The 18,409-nt window shown below is 45.2% G+C and overlaps 1 protein-coding gene and 1 non-coding gene across 4 annotated transcripts in view; one reads left to right on the forward strand and one right to left on the reverse strand.

Annotated features, from left to right (window-relative positions):
• Positions 1-3,398: 3,398 nt before the first annotated feature.
• PAN2 (poly(A) specific ribonuclease subunit PAN2) overlaps positions 3,399-18,409 on the forward strand; it is a 29,342-nt gene continuing 14,331 nt past the window's right edge. Inside the window, exons 1-12 of one of the 3 annotated variants that reach the window (XM_035103741.2) lie at positions 3,399-3,512; positions 5,698-5,980; positions 8,565-8,734; positions 9,269-9,389; positions 11,010-11,087; positions 11,650-11,917; positions 12,100-12,442; positions 13,490-13,586; positions 14,812-14,931; positions 15,773-15,892; positions 15,983-16,111; positions 18,016-18,215. In XM_035103741.2, coding sequence (XP_034959632.1) covers positions 5,711-5,980; positions 8,565-8,734; positions 9,269-9,389; positions 11,010-11,087; positions 11,650-11,917; positions 12,100-12,442; positions 13,490-13,586; positions 14,812-14,931; positions 15,773-15,892; positions 15,983-16,111; positions 18,016-18,215 — 1,916 coding nt within the window. In that variant the 5' untranslated portion in view covers positions 3,399-3,512; positions 5,698-5,710. The other 2 variants (XM_035103747.2, XM_035103750.2) reach the window with 2 other exon arrangements.
• TRNAI-GAU (transfer RNA isoleucine (anticodon GAU)) lies at positions 14,572-14,645 on the reverse strand. The gene has a single exon. It is a non-coding gene; the product is annotated as a tRNA-Ile (tRNA).

Here is an 18,409-nt window from a genome sequence, read left to right on the forward strand (position 1 = left end):
TCTGCCCCGGGGGCTGATCGGCGAGGTGGCGATCCGCCTAGGATCGGCGCAGCAGCAATCCGCCCAGGGGGGATTTTGTCACCCCCCCTTAGGGACAACACCCGGGGCGGAATGCCCCCACCGCCCCCCTTCCTACGCCCCTGATTGCAGCTACACCACTAGGGATATTAGTAAACAAAGGTTACTAGTAGCCATCCTGACCACATATCCTTGATAAATTACCATATCAGTCATTTGTGGCTAAATAGGAGTGGGAAATCCAAAAACCCTGTTCTTAGCTTGTCTTAAGTCATATTTGATGGGCTGGAGGGGAACTTCCCTCTGAGTGTGTGAGGACACGCCTATTTCTCCAGCTAGCTCGCTGGATTCCATGCGTTGAGTGGGTCTCTATTCCACATAAAATATGACAAAGGCTTTCATTGGAAAAAGGAAAAAGGAAAGTCTCACACCTCTGTGTATCCACTGTGTATGTGTGACTTTGTTGTTGTTTAGATAGATAGATACTTTATTGTCATTGTACGTAGTACAACAAAATTGAATGCCATCCAAAAAACAAAAACAAAAACACTATTACAGCCACACACACACACACAACTCCCCAAGATCATATTATTTAGTTACAGCATTTAAAATGGTTATGGCTCTTGGATAGAAACTGTTTTTTAATCGATTCGTTCTTGATTTAATTGTTCTGTATCTCTTGCCCGAAGGCAACGGTACAAAAAGACTATATCCAGGATGAGATGAATCTTGTAAAATATTATTTGCTTTTTAAGGCAACGGGAATTGTATAGTTCTTCCAGAGATGGGAGACGATGACCGATAATCTTTTGGGCTGTGGTTATGACCTTCTGGAGCACTTTCCTATCCATGACTGTGCAGCTGGAAAACCAAGCACAGATACAGTATGTAAGAATGCTCTCTGCGGAGCCTCGGTAGAAGGACACCAGCAGTCTCTCACTCAGCTTGTTCTTTTTTAAAAGTCGTTTAGTTGTTCAGTCGTGTCCGACTCTTTGTGACCCCATGGACCATAGCACGCCAGGCACTCCTGTCTTCCACTGCCTATCCTGTTGCTAAAACATAGGGTTCATCCACACTTACCTCCATTCCATGTTTCTAGGCACAGGTCTGTGTTTCCCCGGTTAGTCTGAGTGCTTCCCCACCCTCTACCCTCCTCTATTTTCCCTGTGAAAAACCACTCTTCACCGCTGAATCGGAGAAAATGACCATATGCAGAAAACCCGTATTGCTGTTTGCACCAATTCAGAGTTAAAGATCGGGTTTTCCTGGGGAAAGCAGGGGGTGGGGGAAGTGCTCAGGCATGGACCAGGAAAGCACTTTCTGATATGCCTAGAAAGTGCATATCATGCATACATATTATGGAACATACAAATCACAATGAAATAAAATATCTGAAAAATACATTGCTCCTTCTCTGAACGTATCCGAGAGCAGACCCTGTAAGTATCCTATTTTTCAGGGACAGTCCTGGATTTACAAAAGCTGTCCCGGTTTCTGATACGATCCTGGAATGTCCTGCTTTTCCTTAGAATGTCCCTATTTTCATCAGAGAAATGTTGGAGGGTATGGACCTGTGCCTAAAAAGTGGAGGGCAAAAAGTGTGGAGAAGTCCAAACAGTACATATTGTAGAATATACTAAACAGCAATAAAATTAAAGCCCTGAAAAATACACTGCTCCCTTCTGAATGTATTTGAGAGTAGAAACTGGACGTTGCTGGATGTTGTACCACACTATAATCTCTTCCTCTCACCAACAAAATCTGAAATAGTCCTCTTATCTATTCCCATTGAAAGCTTCTCTTCATAGACATCTGGAGGCAATTCTTAATCACCACTGGCACTAGGCATGTGGCTTTTGCAATGCTGCCATACAGGACTACTAACCCAGTTTGTAATCTTGGTACATGTACCCTTAACCCCAGGTGTAATGGGAAAGTGGAGAATGTGGGCGTAAAGGCACTTATCAGGAAGCAGTTCGTAATTGCTCATGCTGAAGTTCATTCAGTACTTTTCTCTTCAGGTGAAGCGAGCCTTTTTTTGTCTGATCATCCCTAAAGAAGTTCAGGTCACACCCACACTATGCGTTGCATAGTTCTACTCCGAGCAGACAGACTGAAGTTTACACATGACTAACTTAGGTCCATTAATTTCAACGGGCCGACTCTTGAGTAGAACACAATAGGCTACAACCCCATACATTTAAAGCATCCTGAATTTTTGCCTTGCACAGTGTGCCACTGAAATTTGAAAGACCAAAGCCCGCTTCTGCAGTAGGTGTAATATTTTTTCAATTTTGGGTCACCACCATAGCCAACGTAGCCAATGTGAGAGTGGCAATACTTTTGTCGGCATCTGTCTCGAGAGACAACGGAGTGCGCCTCTGGGGTGAAGTCTAACTGCTGCATTAATAGCACCAAAGTGACTTCACTGGGGTGCAAGCCTGGGCAGTGGGTACGGGGGTCCTGGGCCTCCCAGACAACAAGACCTCCCCCCCCCTCACTGATTCATTCCAAAGGAAAGCAGAGCAATACATTGAGCACCAGCTGGGCTGCAGGAGTTGCTGGAAGGAGGCTTAGGAGTCCAACAACAGCAGTGGGCCTTTTCCTGTCTCTGCTCTTCCCATAGGGATTGAGTTGGCCACTGTGAAGAGGAGGAGGAGGATGGTGGTGGCGGCGATGAATAGATGAGCATTTGACCTGATGCCCCAGGGCTCTTCTCACGCTGCCAGTCTCCTGCCCCTCCTAATATGGGCAACTAGCCAAACCAACTGGATCATGGAAAGTTGCTGCTGTTTCTCGCAGCATTGCGCAAAAGGAAGCTGCATGGTTTGCATGCTGGGCAACACACTGATTCATTGTGACAGGAAAGAACAGCTGTTCGATTTATGAGATTAAATTCCTTTTTGAACTTTTTTTTTTAAAGGATGAAGTAGCATGGCTGCAGGCAAGCAAAATCCCAATCAGGTGGAGTAACACGCTTCCCCTCCCCCTGACACAGCATGTCAGGGGAAATAATTTACAACAAAAGCCTGGTTTTTCCTTACTCATGACTAACAGGAGTAAACAAAAAGGTGCAACTCCCACCAAATGCACCCCACGCAAAACTGAGGGGCACGGAGTTCACAGGTACAGTTAACATTTCCCCTTTAATTCATTGACTCACATCCGTTAAAAAAAAACACCAACCCACTCTTTTTGTCCCTTCCGCAGCGCCATCCCTCCAGCGCGCTCGCTCGCAGCGTCATGCATTGTAAATGATGAGGGAGGCGCGGCCGCCGCCACTTCGCTCTGATTGGGTACTCCCTCCCCAAGGCGGCCTCGCCATTGGTTGAGGAAACACGGGCACACACGCCTCCCTTGCTTGAGGCGCTGCGGGTGAAGCCGAAGCGGAAGGAGAAATGAGAAGGGCTGGCGTTGCCATAGCGGCGGCGAAGAGGGCGGTGGGGAAAAGGCAGCGGCGGAGGGAAGGGGACCCGGAAGAGCAAAGGATTGTGGGTAACCCCCTTCCAGAAAACGAGCTTGGGATAATTTGCATGGGCGGAGGGTGGAGTTGGGGTTATTCAGAAGCTGAAAAGTGTGACTAATTTGTCCCCTAGCCCCCAAGTTATGGGTTAGGAGGTTCTGGGTAATTTACCATTGTCTCACTTCCCTTTCTCCCGCAGTGGATTCTGGGTGGTTGGCCCCTGTGACGCAAGGGGTTACGGGTAACCGCCTGGCCCTTGGGACTTTGGCTCAGTCCAAGTTTTTCAAGCCCGGCTCTCAGCCTGTATCTTGGGGGTGCACTCTTAACTTTTGACCTCTGCTATGGTTCTCTGGCTGGAAGTGAGGATATGGACAGCTTCAGCTTCCGCCTTCCCTTGCGCTGCAGGCTGCAAGCGCTGCTTCCGTGTAACCACAGAGAAGTTGCATCATCCTTTGCATCTCGCTGCCTTTCTGTTTCTCTCAACAAAAACAACAGCACTGCCCCAAACGAAACGAGGCCACTGGCACAACTCTTGCTAGCTCTAGGTACAACCCATGTGTGTGGGCTGACTTTCCAGCTGAAGTTTTAGTGTACATCAAGGATGTTGATGATGATGATAATCAATAATAATTTATTATTTATACCCTGTCCACCTGGCTGGGTTTCCCATGGGGTAACCTGTGGGTAGGGGTGCCAAGTTATTCACATGAACCTGCTCCCATGCCTTTTAACTTGCAGCCTGAAATCACCGTTTCCGGAATGATTTATTCATTCATTTCTCCCCATGTTAGGAATTAACACTTAGCCAGTTTAATTAGGGCAAGCCAAGCTTCTGCTTGAAGGTTCAGGAGCAAGGTTTATTAAAAAAAGAAGAAGCAGCTGGCAACCAAACTGGGTGCCAGTAGCACATTTCTTCCTATCTGACTGGAGTTATTGTCGACAAAGAAACAGGTGCCACTGGTCCAATTTTGCTTTGCCTTGCGGCAGTTTAGAGTTTAGAGTAAACAGCCATTAGGGCATGTGTTTTACATGCACAGTCTTATCTTTGTAGTATGAAAAAGTAACCATTGTCAATCTTCAGAGAAGTTCACCCAGAGCATCCTTTGTGAGGTAAATTCAGAGTAGTCACTCATGGAGAGATGCAGTGGGCAGCGTCTGAGGACTAGTAATTCTGCCACATTTCTGCACTGAGAGTGATTGAACAATTTAATTGCGCTCACTATAGAGATACAGAAGATTACTCACCTCCTGCAAAGGCTGTTTGGAAGGAGGCAGGACCTGAAGAGTGTCATGCAGAGGTGCAGTAGGCAACCTCCTCTGAAGCCCTGTTTAGGGAAGTTTTTAATGACTGATGTTTTAATGTATTTTTAATCTTCTGTTGGAAGCCACCCAGAGTGGCTGGGGACATAGCTGCCAAGTTTTCGCTTTTCTCGCGAGGAAGCCTATTCAGCATAAGGGAAAATCCCTGTAAAAAAGGGATAACTTGGCAGCTATGGCTGGGGAAACCCAGCCAGATGGGCGGGGTAGAAATAATAAATAGTTGTTATTATTATTATTATTATTATTATTATTATTATTAATTTTATATTTTGGTTCCCAATTGATGAAAAAAATTAATGTATTTTTCACAGCACACTAGCAATTACAGCAACTAGTTTAGGAACTGCTGCATTGGAGCAGTTTTTATGGGGGAATATGTGGCGCTGTGGTGTAAATCACTGAGCCTAGGGCTTGCCGATCGGAAGGTCGGCGGTTCGAATCCCCGCGGCGGGGTGAACTCCCATTGTTTGGTCCCAGCTCCTGCCAACCTAGCAGTTCAAAAGCACGTCAAAGTGCAAGTAGATAAATAGGTACTGCTGTGGCGGGAAGGTAAACGGCGTTTCTGTGTGCTGCTCTGCTTTCGCCAGAAACGGCTTAGTCATGCTGGCCACATGACCCGGAGAAACTGTTTGTGGACAAACGTTGGCTCCCTCGGCCAGTAAAGCCAGATGAGTGCCGCAACCCCAGAGTCGTTCGCGACTGGGCTTAACTGTCAGGGGTCCTTTACCTTTATGTTTATCTTGAAAGCTGCAGTTTGTCGGTTACTGTCCTATGCTTTGGTCCGTATTAGAGATTGTGTTTATAGCAGGCATTATGTTAACTTCTCTAGCATGCTTGCATTGCACAGGTAGTGGAAAGTTCTGTCTTCTTGAATTCCTTTCTTTGCCTTACAGGTAAACCTCCACCATGAATTTTGAAGGTCTTGACCCAGCCCTCGCAGAGTATGTACCTGCCCTGCATCCTGCTCTGGATCCGCACCTCAATGCTAGCCTACTACAGAATGTGGAGCTGGATCCAGAGGGGGTGCCATTGGAGGGCATCCCTGTGCCTGACTCAGTGCATATCATGGAGGGCATGTACTCGGAGCTCCACACTGTTGTCTCTGAAGTGGGCGTTCCTGTCTCCTTCTCACACTTTGACCTACATGAAGAAATGCTCTGGGTTGGGAATCATGGGGTAAGGGATTCCCATTACATGTCAGTGATGATCAAGAGCGTTATACAATATACTGGATCATTCATTGAGGAGGGTTGGGATTCATGATATGATCTAACTCCTGCAAGCTGATTTCAGCTCCACTGAGGAAGGCTACCCACAGCTAGCTTTCTTTTTTTTAATTAAGTGTATATCCTATCCTCAAGGAGATCAGCACTATCAGGAAAGACACAAGTTGTCCACCTGTGTCTTTAAGACCGTGGTTCTCAATGTGGGGCACATGTCCCTCAGGGGGGCAATTTGATTTTTAAGGGGGGCAATTCAAGAATGAGTTAACAGTGAATGGCTTTTTAGGCTTCCTCCATGTGAATAGGAGTTCACTTTTTTGAATAATAAGAATGATATGTCACAGGTGGGTGGGATCTGGATGGCCAAAAAAAGGTTGGGAACCACTGCTTTGAGGCGTAAGATGCCTCTCGGTGTACTAGTTCTAATCTCACGGTGGTGTTTTAAAAAAATAATAATGAATGAAACAATGAAATGAGTGTATATGGCACATTCAGATTCCTTTATAATATATAATAATTCCTTTATAATATATAATAATTCCTTTATAATATATAATAACATGAAATGCATATTAATTATCTGTGGTAAAAAGAAGTGTTTGATATCTGGAGAGTACTTATTAATAAGCTTTTTATTATGAAATGGTTTGACCTTTCATAGGTGACAACAACATAATTCTTCAGATACTAAGTTCGAACTGAGAAAGTCAAAGTGAAAAGTCATTTTAAAAGCTGAGCAAGAGAAACCATTCTAAAGTTTTTGAAGTGATGGTAGTTATACAGAGTCTTTATAATGTGCAAAGAAATTGTGGCCTTTCTTAAGCCCCAAATTGCCAGAATCAAATTTCTATATGAACCCCTGTTAAGCATTTCTCGAGATGTATAGCACCGTCTTTGCAGGAGATTACAATAATTGGCAACTGGTTTCTTAGTGTTTCTTGCTCTTGTGACTATGTCCTAAGAATAAATTTATTTGTCTTATGTAAACTGCCGGTGATCATTTTATAGAAGTACACCATATTGGTAGACTTGGGGGAATGTGTCATGTATGTAATGGGCAGGTACCATTGGGTCCATACACAACATTATTTTTATCATGCTTGTTATTTTATATTTTAGACTCCGTTGATATTTTACTTGGAGTTTTGCAGTTGTCTATGTATTTTATTGGCAATGGATTATTACCTGTTCTGGGATTATCTTGTATGATGGAGAGGTGAGATAAATTTATTTACAGGGAATGTCCATTTTGTGTGCACCAAGGCATGGGCGACTGCCGACACATGCAAGCTTTTGGCCTCAGAAGAGGGCGGGAGCAGAACACACTGATGCGTACATTGTCCCAGAAAACAAACCCCACACAAACAGGGAGTTGCCTTTACTTAAAACATTTCTACAGTATGTTGATAAAAGGCTGGTTACAGGTAGGTAGCCGTGTTGGTCTGGATCGAAGTAAAATAAAGAAGAAGTGTAGGTATCTGAAGAAGTGTGCATGCACACGAAAGCTCATACCAAAATAAAAACTTAGTTGGTCTTTAAGGTGCTACTGAAGGAATTGATAAAAGGCCATAGTGACATTTAAGGAAGTTGCTGTGAGGAGTAGTTTCAGGTTAGTTATCTATATGATGGCAAAGGTTGGTTTGCCTTCTGTAGTTTCTCTGAGGCAAACCTCAAGAATAGAACAGAATTCCCTTGTGAAGACTTGTAACCCCCTTAATTGTGTACAGTCAAATCTTGGTTGTCGAATGTAATCCGTTCCAGAAGCCTGTTCGGCTTCTGGAACGTTTGACAACCGAGGCACGGCTTCCTATTGGTTGCAAGAGCTTCCTGCACTCAATAATAATAATAATAATTAATAATAATAATTTTATTATTTATACCCCACCCATCAGGTTTCCTCAGCCATTCTGGGTGGCTCCCAACAGAACACTAAAAACACAATAAACATCAAACATTAAAAACTTCCCTAAACAGGGCTGCCTTCAGATGTCTTCTATAAGTCAGATAGTTGTTTATTTTCTTGACATCTGATGGGAGGGCGTTCTATGGGTCGGGTGCCACTACCAAGAAGGCCCTCTGCCTGGTTCCCTGTAACCTCACTTCCCACAGCAAGAGAACTGAAGCGGAAGCAGTGTTGGATGTTTGGCTTCCGAAAAACGTTCCAAAACCAGAGCATTTACTTCCAGGTTTTCAGTGTTCGGGAGCCGAAAGTTCCAAAACGGAGCTGTTCAGGAACCAAGGTTTGACTCTACATTCGGTAATAACCAGATGTATTTTCTTTTGTTACTCGTGCTGCTTATTGTCGTACTGTAGTTGTATTCTGGTAAGTCAAAGATTCCTTTGTAACGCTCAGTGTTATATTCAACAGAAATAGGGCTTGTTCAGTGGAGAAGGTAAACTGTGGTTGGGGGGGGGGAGTAGAAGAAGGAGCCAGAAGGTCTCATAAATATTAAAATGAGCTGGCTACATACAGGATACGGTAGGTTACAGGTCAAATTAGATGTGAGGGTGACTTGAGTTGCCTCCCTCTTTTTCAGGGCCATTCCACTTCTTTCTTCGGTCCAGCCCTGGAACGCTACTCTTCCTTCCAGGTGCATAGTAGTGATGACATTCGACAGATCCAGAGCCTAGAGAATGGGGTACTCTTCTTGACCAAAAACAACCTCAAATACATGTCCAGAGGGGGACTTATAATCTTCGATTACCTGTAAGTGCCTTCTGCTGGGTGTGTGGTGGTCTGAGCATTTTTGGAAAGCTGTGAGATAGCCATTGTGGGGCCCTGCCCAGTCTTTGGTCTCTGTGTAGAGTTTACTTGGAAGAATGCCAGTTATACCCTTGGGAATATTATGAAAACTATGTACCTACAGTCACACATCTGGTGTGGGAAGCTGTGTGAGATGTGCACAACTCGCAGGTTTTAATTATTTGGTATACTCCAGGGCAAGCTTGAGAAGAGGGCTTTGATGTCATATCCTGTTATTCCTCATGAAGCATGTGGACGTGCTTCAGTGTAGTATTTCCTGCTTCCTTTATAAAAATTATTGCTTGAGGACTTCTAGGTGGGAAATTTGCATCAATATAGTTTAGCCACCTACTTTTTCCTGGAATGGTCCCCAAAGGTTTCATGATGCAAGATTCTGATGTCACTTTGATTTACTTCGTGAGCTCACATGTAGCAATGACTGAATGGAAAATACTAGGTCGGCATTGGTTCTCACAGTTCCTCTTTCTCCTCCTCTAGCATGGATGAGAGTGAGGACATGCACAGTCTGCTACTCACCGATCCCAGCACTTTGCTTGTTGGGGGGCTCACCAACCATGTGCTAGAGGTAGACCTCAATACAGTCCAAGAAACCCAGAAGGTAACATGCGCTTCTCCCATATCTGACCCTAATACGTTGCATTGATTCTGATTACTCAGAACCAGAGATGTTGTGGTTTTATCATGTTAAGCTTACACAAAGATGAGCAGGAATCTCCACTGGATAACAAAATGACTGGTTTAATCTTAAACAAATTGTAACTCTGGAGTAGAATGACAGGAGGAGATCTTGTTCCTCGTTGTGATGATGTATCCAAGTAGCCTTGGCTCCTGTTATACCCAATCCAAAATAGATGCTTTGGAGATAGAATAATAATATTAATGTTTTTGTCACCAGAATTTTGATTTAACATAAAAGAAACAGGTTGAAGCCAAAAGTTTGAAAGTTCAAACAGAAAGTGAAATGACAACATTCCTATTTCTGACCTCATGAAAACAGCAATCTCTAAAATGTATTAACTTTCCCATTTTTTTAATTCTTCAGGGGGGGAAATGTTGCAACACTTCTATAGGTTTCCCTAATAATATCATTTTTTTAAAGTGGTGCTTCTCAGCATAATAGTGTGTATGAAATTAATGTAAGTTTTTTATGTAACAAAAATTGTAGAACCTTTCCATAGTTTTATCTGGATGTACTGGATCAATAGATGGATATAAAGATACGGACACATTTCTTGATCTTGTTTGTATGTAGTGCTATAATAATAACGTTTTGTTACTTATTCCTCACCCATCCGATTGGGTTGCTCCAAAGCAACTTCCAAAATAATATAAAAGCACAGTTGGCCATCAAACATTAAAAACTTCCTGATGCAGGATTGCCTTCAGATGTCTTCAGAAAGTTGTGTAATTGTTTATTTCTTTGACATCTGATGAGAGGGCATTCCACAGGGCGGGCGCCACTACCAAGAAGGCCCTCTGCCTGGTTCCCTGAAGCTTCACTGCTTGCAGTGAGGGAACTGCCAGAAGGCCCTTAGAGCTGGACCTCAGTTTTTTATTGTAGCCTTAATCTTTATGATAGGGACCCAGGTGGCGCTGTGGGTTAAACCACTGAGCCTAGGGCTTGCTGATCAGAAGGTCGGCGGTTCAAATCCCTGTGACGGGGTGAGCTCCTGTTGCTTGGTCCCAGCTCCTGCCAACCTAGCAGTTCGAAAGAACGTCAAAATGCAAGTAGATAAATAGGAACCGCTACAGCGGGAAGGTAAACGGCATTTCCGTGTGCTGCTCTGGTTTGCCAGAAGTGGCTTTGTCATGCTGGCCACATGACCTGGAAGCTATACGCCGGCTCCCTCGGCCAATAATGCGAGATGAGCGCGCAACCCCAGAGTCGGTCACGACTGGACCTAATGGTCAGGGGTCCCTTTACCTTTACCTTTAATCTTTATGATAGAAGAAAGCTGCATGCCATGTTTTGTTTTTGCAAAACAAAGGCATTGCCACTGAATTATTTTTATTTTTCCTTATATTGTCATTCAGGTTGTTTTGTTTTTTAAGCAAACATAAACTTACTTCTTCCTTTGGTGCTGGGTGGTAAATAATAGCCATTCACCACTTGGCAGTTCCACCCTTTCCCCCTGAACAATGTAGCAGCTGTATATTCATAGTGTTGTGCTTTGCCTCTATCCAGATCTTAATCCTACTTTTTATGTCTCTATTTTAGTACACAGTGGAAGTGCCTGGGGTCACTATCATGAGACAGTCGAACCGTTTCTTCTTCTGTGGCCACACATCAGGAAAGGTAACACTGTGCATCTTATCACCTCCACACACACACACACACACACACACACACACACACACACAAATGTTTGAAAGCTATAGGCACTCCAGTAACACAGTGAGTTTGCGCCTTATGAAAATCAGTTCTTTTTCCCTTTAAAAATGAAGCAAGACATTCCAGTGCCAAACCTTCCACATATGTTGGTTTGACATAATGAATTTGGGCTTGGAGTATTTTTAACATTTTTTAAATGGGTAGGAATCTGTATGGATGGGTTACGCTTCACACAGAGTCTGATCGTTATATTTGAACTCGGGGAGCAGCTTTTATTCCCCAAGTAAGATTGACTGGTGTTTGGAGTTGACAAACCGCATTCTGTCTTCACACAACATGACAAGTCATACTGTGGCTTAATTGTGCCATGTGCAAAACCTGAGTGATGTGCAAAGGAGGTCTCTGACTTTACAGGAGGAACACAGAGAGAAAGATGCCCAGTTAATTCACTCGATGCCATTCTATTCCTTTCTCTCGTGGTGCTTTTAAATCAGATATATTAGGGTGTCTTCTGTTCCTTCCTCAGGTTTCCTTGCGTGATCTCCGCACTTTTGCTGTGGAGCATGAGTTTGATGCCTACTCTGGTAGTCTGTCAGATTTTGATGTCCACGGCAACCTGCTGGTGACCTGTGGCTTCTCCAGCCGAATGAATGGCCTAGCCTGCGATCGCTTCCTCAAGGTGTATGACCTGCGTATGCTGCGAGCCATCACACCTCTGCAGGTCCACATTGACCCCCTGTTTCTGAAGTTCATTCCTACATACACATCTCGCCTTGCCATCATCTCCCAGACAGGTAGGTAGCTAGACCACAGAGGCCCTGTGGCCTCACCTTCTGCTTTGGATGTGCTTGGACTTCAGAGTCCTGTCCCATTTGAATCTAGCCACCTTCAAGAGATGCCCACAGTGTGAAGCATCAAGTCATGCTCAGGACAGTTTGCAGAGAAACCACGCATCTGATTTGCTCTTCCCTTCTAGGTCAGTGTCAGTTCTGCGAACCCACCGGACTGGCCAATCCGGCTGACATCTTCCACGTCAATACCGTGGGCCAGCTGATCATGAGCTTTGATGTGTCTGCCAGCAAACAAGCCATGGTTTTTGGAGACTCCGAGGGCTGTGTCCACCTGTGGACTGACTCGCCCGAGATCACCTTCAATGCCTACTCTCGGGAGACTGACTTTGCCTTGCCTTGCATTGTGGACACCTTGCCCCACCTTGACTGGAACCAGGACCTCATGCCTCTGTCACTTATACCTGTGCCGTTGACCACCGAGACCTTGCTGTCAGATTGGCCAGTTTCTAACTCTGCCCCTGCTCCCAGGTAGTTCTTTAGAATAGGAAATCTAAAGAGAAGTACAGACCTTTAGGGTGTAGGGGTGGGAAACTGCAGAACTGGGGGCCAAATGAGAGCCTCTGTCTGGCTCTCAGTACTCTCCCCAGGCCAGACTCCTTTCTAACTTGGTACTCTCCTTAAGTCCTCTTTTGTCTGGATGTAATGTGTCCTCGAGCTCTAATAATGCCTGTTGCCTGGATGGGCAATAGAGAGAGGAGTGTGTGCAGAAACTAGCCTTCTGTACAAAGGTAAAATTCACATTTGTTTCTCTGCCCACTTTTACTACTTGCCCCTCCCACCACCATCATGTGGACCCTGGAAGTTCTCAGGCTGCAAAAGGTCCCCCACTCCCGCTTTCTTGGGTGGTTGTTTGAGTGTTCTTGGTGGTTTCCTTTCTTCTATCCTGCTCCTTGTTGATATCGGACTGTAATTTAATTACCGTACTTTGTTCTTTTAAATTACAGTGGTACCTTGGTTCTCAAACGTAATCTGTTCCAGGAGTCTGTTTGACTCCTGAAACCATTTGAAAACCAAGGCTCAGCTTCCGATTGGCTGCAGGAGCTTCCTGCACTCAAGCAGAAGCCATGCCGGATGTTCGGCTTCCGAAAAACGTTCACAAACCGGAACACTTATTTGCAGCGTTCGGGAGCCAATTTGTTCGGCAACTAAGACATTTGGGAACCAAGGTCCCACTGTAATGGACATTGCATGTTATTCTGTATTTAAAAAGGTAAAGGGATCCCTGACCGTTAGGTTCAGTCGTGGACGACTCTGGGGTTGCGGTGCTCATGGCTCTGTGGTTTAGACCACAGCGCCACCCGCATCCCACTTATTCTGTATTTACCCCTCTTGGGAGGGACATGAGATTCCTTTCAGAGTCTGGTAACATTAGCATCCAGTAATAGAGGTAGGGGATTTTTAATTCTTACAATACCTGGGATCCCACAGCTCCCCAAATAAATGACTGCAACTCCTGGGGAGTACACTGTCAAACGGGATCAGAAAGCGTTGTCTGAGCCACAGTTTGTTTTGTAGACGAGCCCCAGCAGTTGACCCCGAGATCCTTCGTGCCATGAAGAAAGTTGGCTTCATTGGATATGCTCCAAACCCCAGGAACAAGCTCCGAAACCAGGTAGCTAGTTGGCCGTCTGTCACTTTTGTGCCTGTTGAACACCTTGAGAGTTGTAGTTCTTGGGTGATGGTATAGGTATTGTGGTGATGGTGATGGTAATATGTATTGTTAAAGATCTTGTTTACTCCAAAAGGGCTTGTGGTTTAGGGTGTGGCTGGGGAACTGATGTCTTCATCTGAATTCTGAATATGTTTCCTTTAGATTTGTAATGCCACAGAATATGCTGTTTTTTTTGTTTTTGTTAAGGAAGGTTGATGCCTTTACAGGTAGATCCTGTTGGCTATAGCTTAGCTTAAGAACCAGCACATCCTGTAACCTCACGTAACCTGAAATTTAAAATGCTGCTTTAGAAGTCTGCTACTTTAGAAGTAGATGCCAGCTAACAACTTGATTGCCAATTTGCTTTTGCCTCATAGGGTGAGAGGCAGCTCCATGTGTTGTGTTGTTTGTGTCACTTACATGGATGTGCATTTTGGAGCCAACATGGTGAGAAAAAGCCAGCTAGCAGCCTTAGGATCATAGAATTGTAGAGTTGGAAGTGACCCTGAGGATCATCTAGTCCAGGCATTCCCAACCTTTGGCCCTCCAGATGTTTTGGACTACAGTTCCCATCTGTAGTTCCCACTGGTCCTGTTAGCTAGGGATCATGGGAGTTGTAGGCCAAAACATCTGGAGGGCTGCAAGTTGGGGGTGCCTGATCTAGCCCATGGGTAGGCAACCTAAGGCCCGGGGGCCAGATCCGCCTCATTTGCCTTCTAAATCCGGACGGTCCAGGAATCAGCGTGTTTTTACATGAGTAGAATGTGTTCTTTTATTTAAAATGCATCTCTGGGTTATTTGTGGGGCATAAGAAATTTGTCCCCCCCCCCAAAAAAAAATATAGTCCGCCCTTCCCAAGGTCTGAGGGACAGTGGACTGGCCCCCTGCTGAAAAAGTTTGCTGCTCCCTGATCAGTCCAACCCCCTGCAATGCAGGACTATGCAGCTGCCCCATTCAGGGATCGAACCTGCAACCTTGGCATTATCGGTACCACGCTCTAACCAACTGAGCTATCCAGGCTCCTTTGTGTGTTTTAGGTTCAAACAGGGTACATGTGGTGTTTTTCACATGCTCCTACTTCTCTTCTGATATCTGAGGGTAGCTCATTCTGATATTAGAAAGTCAAAAATTGGAATGGTTACGGTGCAAAATCTCTGTGGATTGGCATCCCACTGTCTTTTTTCAGATTCCCTATCGACTGAAAGAGCTAGACAATGAGTTTGATAATTTCAGCCAGGTCCCTGAATCCCCCATTGGACGGGAAGAGGAACCGCATATCTACATGGTGGCAAAGAAATACAGGAAGGTTGGTGTTTAAACTCTTGCCAGGGTGTTGGATATTTTGCAGAGGAAGGTATGAACGAATATATATTTGATATATAATGGAAGGAATTCAGCATTGTACTACGTCGATCTTTCCACCAGGGCAAGCATTTCAGCTTACAGACAGAACAATTCCCCCTCTTCTTTCCCTGCATTCTGTTCCAGGGGTTCTCCCGATCCCATTGAGCCAATTTTGTGGGGTACATGAGGTGAGGGGGGGGGAACCCTATTGTACAAGTAGAAGTCTTTATGGTGGTCTTCTGCTGATGGGACTCCTTAGTTAAAGCCTGCCCAATATCTACAGAGGGAGATATCTACAAGAAGGCAGCATGAAAGGCCATGCACTTTGAAGCCAGCCTTATAAATTCCCATTCCATCCCAGCACAAATTAGACTATGGTAGAACAGTCCTCTCTCTTGCATAATGAAAGCTTGCCAGACCAGGGTGCGTAGAAGTCTTGCTCACAGCCTGCTCCTTTGTGAGGCAGATTGCCTCATGTTGCGATCTGTGGAGCAAGAAAAGCGAATGGGGATTTTCATATTACTTACGCCACCTCCATTTGTGGGTTTGAGTCACATGAGAACAGCCCCGAAATCTGCATTACAATCTTGGCTTCTGGGCAGATTAAGATCTCAAGAGAATCGGATGAGCTCGTGCAGGTTCCTTGCGGAGGTGCAGGTGTGCCAAAAACAAAGAGCCTTTGAACAGTTTCGCTTGGACTGTGGTTCTCGTCCTCATGCTGGCATGTCAAGTAAATGTTTGTTCCGGTGTATTTATGTAAACAATATCCTTGTTGTACAATTATATTTTCTTACCTGATTTAGGTCACAATTAAATATTCCAAGTTGGGCTTGGAGGACTTTGACTTCAAACATTACAACAAGACTCTCTTTGCTGGCCTAGAGCCCCATATTCCGAATTCCTACTGCAACTGCATGATCCAGGTGGGTGCAAAGTTGCTTTCGCTCAGTGATGCATTGCCTCCGCCTCCCTGTGATAACCTCGGTCTCATCTACCCATCGTCCTTTCTCCAGGTCCTGTATTTCCTAGAGCCGGTGCGCTGCCTGGTCCAGAACCACTTGTGCCAGAAAGAGTTCTGCCTGAGCTGTGAGCTGGGCTTCCTATTCCACATGTTGGATTTGTCCAGGGGAGACCCTTGTCAGGTAAAAATAGGCAAATGGAAGGCACTGTGCAGAATCCTAACATCTTTCATAGGATGCTATTTGGAGTAGAGGTGTCTATTCAGAGTCATAGGCAGGAAAACCTGCCTCGATTAGCATTATTTTTTTCCTGGCAAGGATGTGGGCAAACAGGTGGGTGGAAGGAGGGGCTGCCTGTGCTGGGATGAACCATTGATGATGATGATGATGATGATGATATTATTAATTATTATTTATACCCTGCCCATCTGGCTGTGTTTCCCCAGCCACTCTAGGCAGCTCCCAACAGAATATTAAAAACATGATAAAACATCAAACATAAAAAACTTCCCTAAGCAGGGCTACCTTCAGATGTCTTCTAAAAGTCAGAAAGTTGTTTATTTCCTTGACATCTCATGGCAGGGCATTCCACAGGGCGGGCGCCACTACCAAGAAGGCCCTCTGCCTGGTTCCCTGTAGCTTCACTTCTCACAGTGAGGGAACCGCCAGAAGGCCCTCGGAGCTGGACCTCAGTGTCCGGGCTGAACAATGGGGGTGGAGACATTCCTTCAGGTATGCTGGGCCAAGGCCCAGCCAAGACACGTGTGTAGCTGTGGAGCACTGTTGAGAGATGGGGGCAGAAATGTGACTCACACTCTTCCATCTTTCTGCTGTACTGAAGTGCAGGCCAGTTGCATGTGGGGGCAGCCCAGGGCAGCACTGCCATCCAAAGTAGCAACTCCCTTCGTGCTGGCTCATATCTATTGTTCTACAGAGCTGTATGGCAGAAATGGGGCTGTGGTCTCCTTGGGGTTGTAGCACAATCATGGTGTTAATTATCCCACCCCCGGTTCTCACAAAGAATTGAATGGGGCTGGTCTAAGGAGTGTGCTTCACATACCCTGCCAGAAATTCCCATCTGGCCTTGGCTGGTTGCCCCAGGCTTTAGAAGGAAGTTGAGAAGCACTGCCGACTCCTTCTCCCAAGTCTTATTCTATGAGCTGATCAGAAAATGTGCCTCTGTGTAGTCATTTTCTGCTCCGTGCTCTATGCCCCTACTCATAAGTACGATACCCTTTCTCTTGAGGAGGGCTCTCACAACTTATGAATGGAATGCTTACAAATGTAGACTTTGGATAAATATGACATTGTATTGGACAAGTTTATACAAAATGTAGTAGGCTATTAATATTTACATACGTATTAGGATAATATCAAATTTATATAAGAACGTATGGTTTAGGGTATTTTCTCATATATTGCATGTATTCCTAGATTCACATTTTTGTGCCTTTTCATTTTTTTTATTTGCATCACTTTATTTCTTTATAATTGAAAACTTTTCAATGAGAGATTACAGTCGCACCTTGGTTGCTGAACGCCTTGGAACTCATACATTTCGGCTCCCGAAAACCGGAAGCGAGTGTTTGAGCCAATCAGGAGCCGCTCTTTGGCTTCTGAACGTTTTGGAAGTCGAATGGACTTCCGGAACGGATTCTGTTCGACTTCCAACGTACCAAAAAATAGAAACAAAAGAAAAAAACGAGTAGGCCTTAGTCCCCAAACAGACTACAATGACTTATCCTGGGCTGAGGGAGTGTGTTAGGCCTTTGAGCTCATCATGCCATGCTCCTCCTGCCCTGTGGCAGCTTTCAGAACAGCACAGCTGCCTGCCACTACTATCCGTGAGCTACTATGCCTCTTGACACTCACCCGACTAGTCCCCCACCTCCTTTGCCCAGCTTGCATTTTGTTCTTACGTTCATGAGTGAGTGCGCATGCGCAAATGCGTTCCAAGCCTGTTGTGCCTGTGAGGAGGCATAGAAGAACACTTTGGAGCTCACTTCTTCAGGGTTTTGGTTGGGCTAGAGCGCACCCAGTATTTTATTTTATTTTTTAAAAAAACAAGGCCATTTCCTTCATTTCAGGGCAGCAACTTCCTCCGCGCCTTCCGCACCATTCCGGAGGCAGCTGCTTTGGGGCTGATCCTGGCAGACTCTGACGAGGCTACAGGGAAAGTGAATCTAGGCCGTTTGGTTCAGAGCTGGAATCGCTTCATTCTGACCCAGCTCCATCAGGAAACTCAAGAGCAGGAGGGACCTCAGGCTTACCGGGGCATTGGCAGCAGGTAACGGTCATGTCCCTTTTTTTTTTACCTCTTGGGAATTTTTGAGAACCTGCATGCCTCTTTGTTCTGCTTCCTCTCCTAGGTCTAACTTGGTTTAAAGTATATTTCCAAATGGTTTCAGTCTGTCCTGTTCTGACCTCAGATACAGACTATGCCCTAACGCAGGTGAGCACAGCCAAAGTTATGGTTGAGCA

This window comes from Zootoca vivipara, chromosome 2 (genome assembly GCF_963506605.1).
Source record: "Zootoca vivipara chromosome 2, rZooViv1.1, whole genome shotgun sequence".
In the NCBI taxonomy this organism is placed as follows: Eukaryota; Metazoa; Chordata; class Lepidosauria; order Squamata; family Lacertidae; genus Zootoca; species Zootoca vivipara.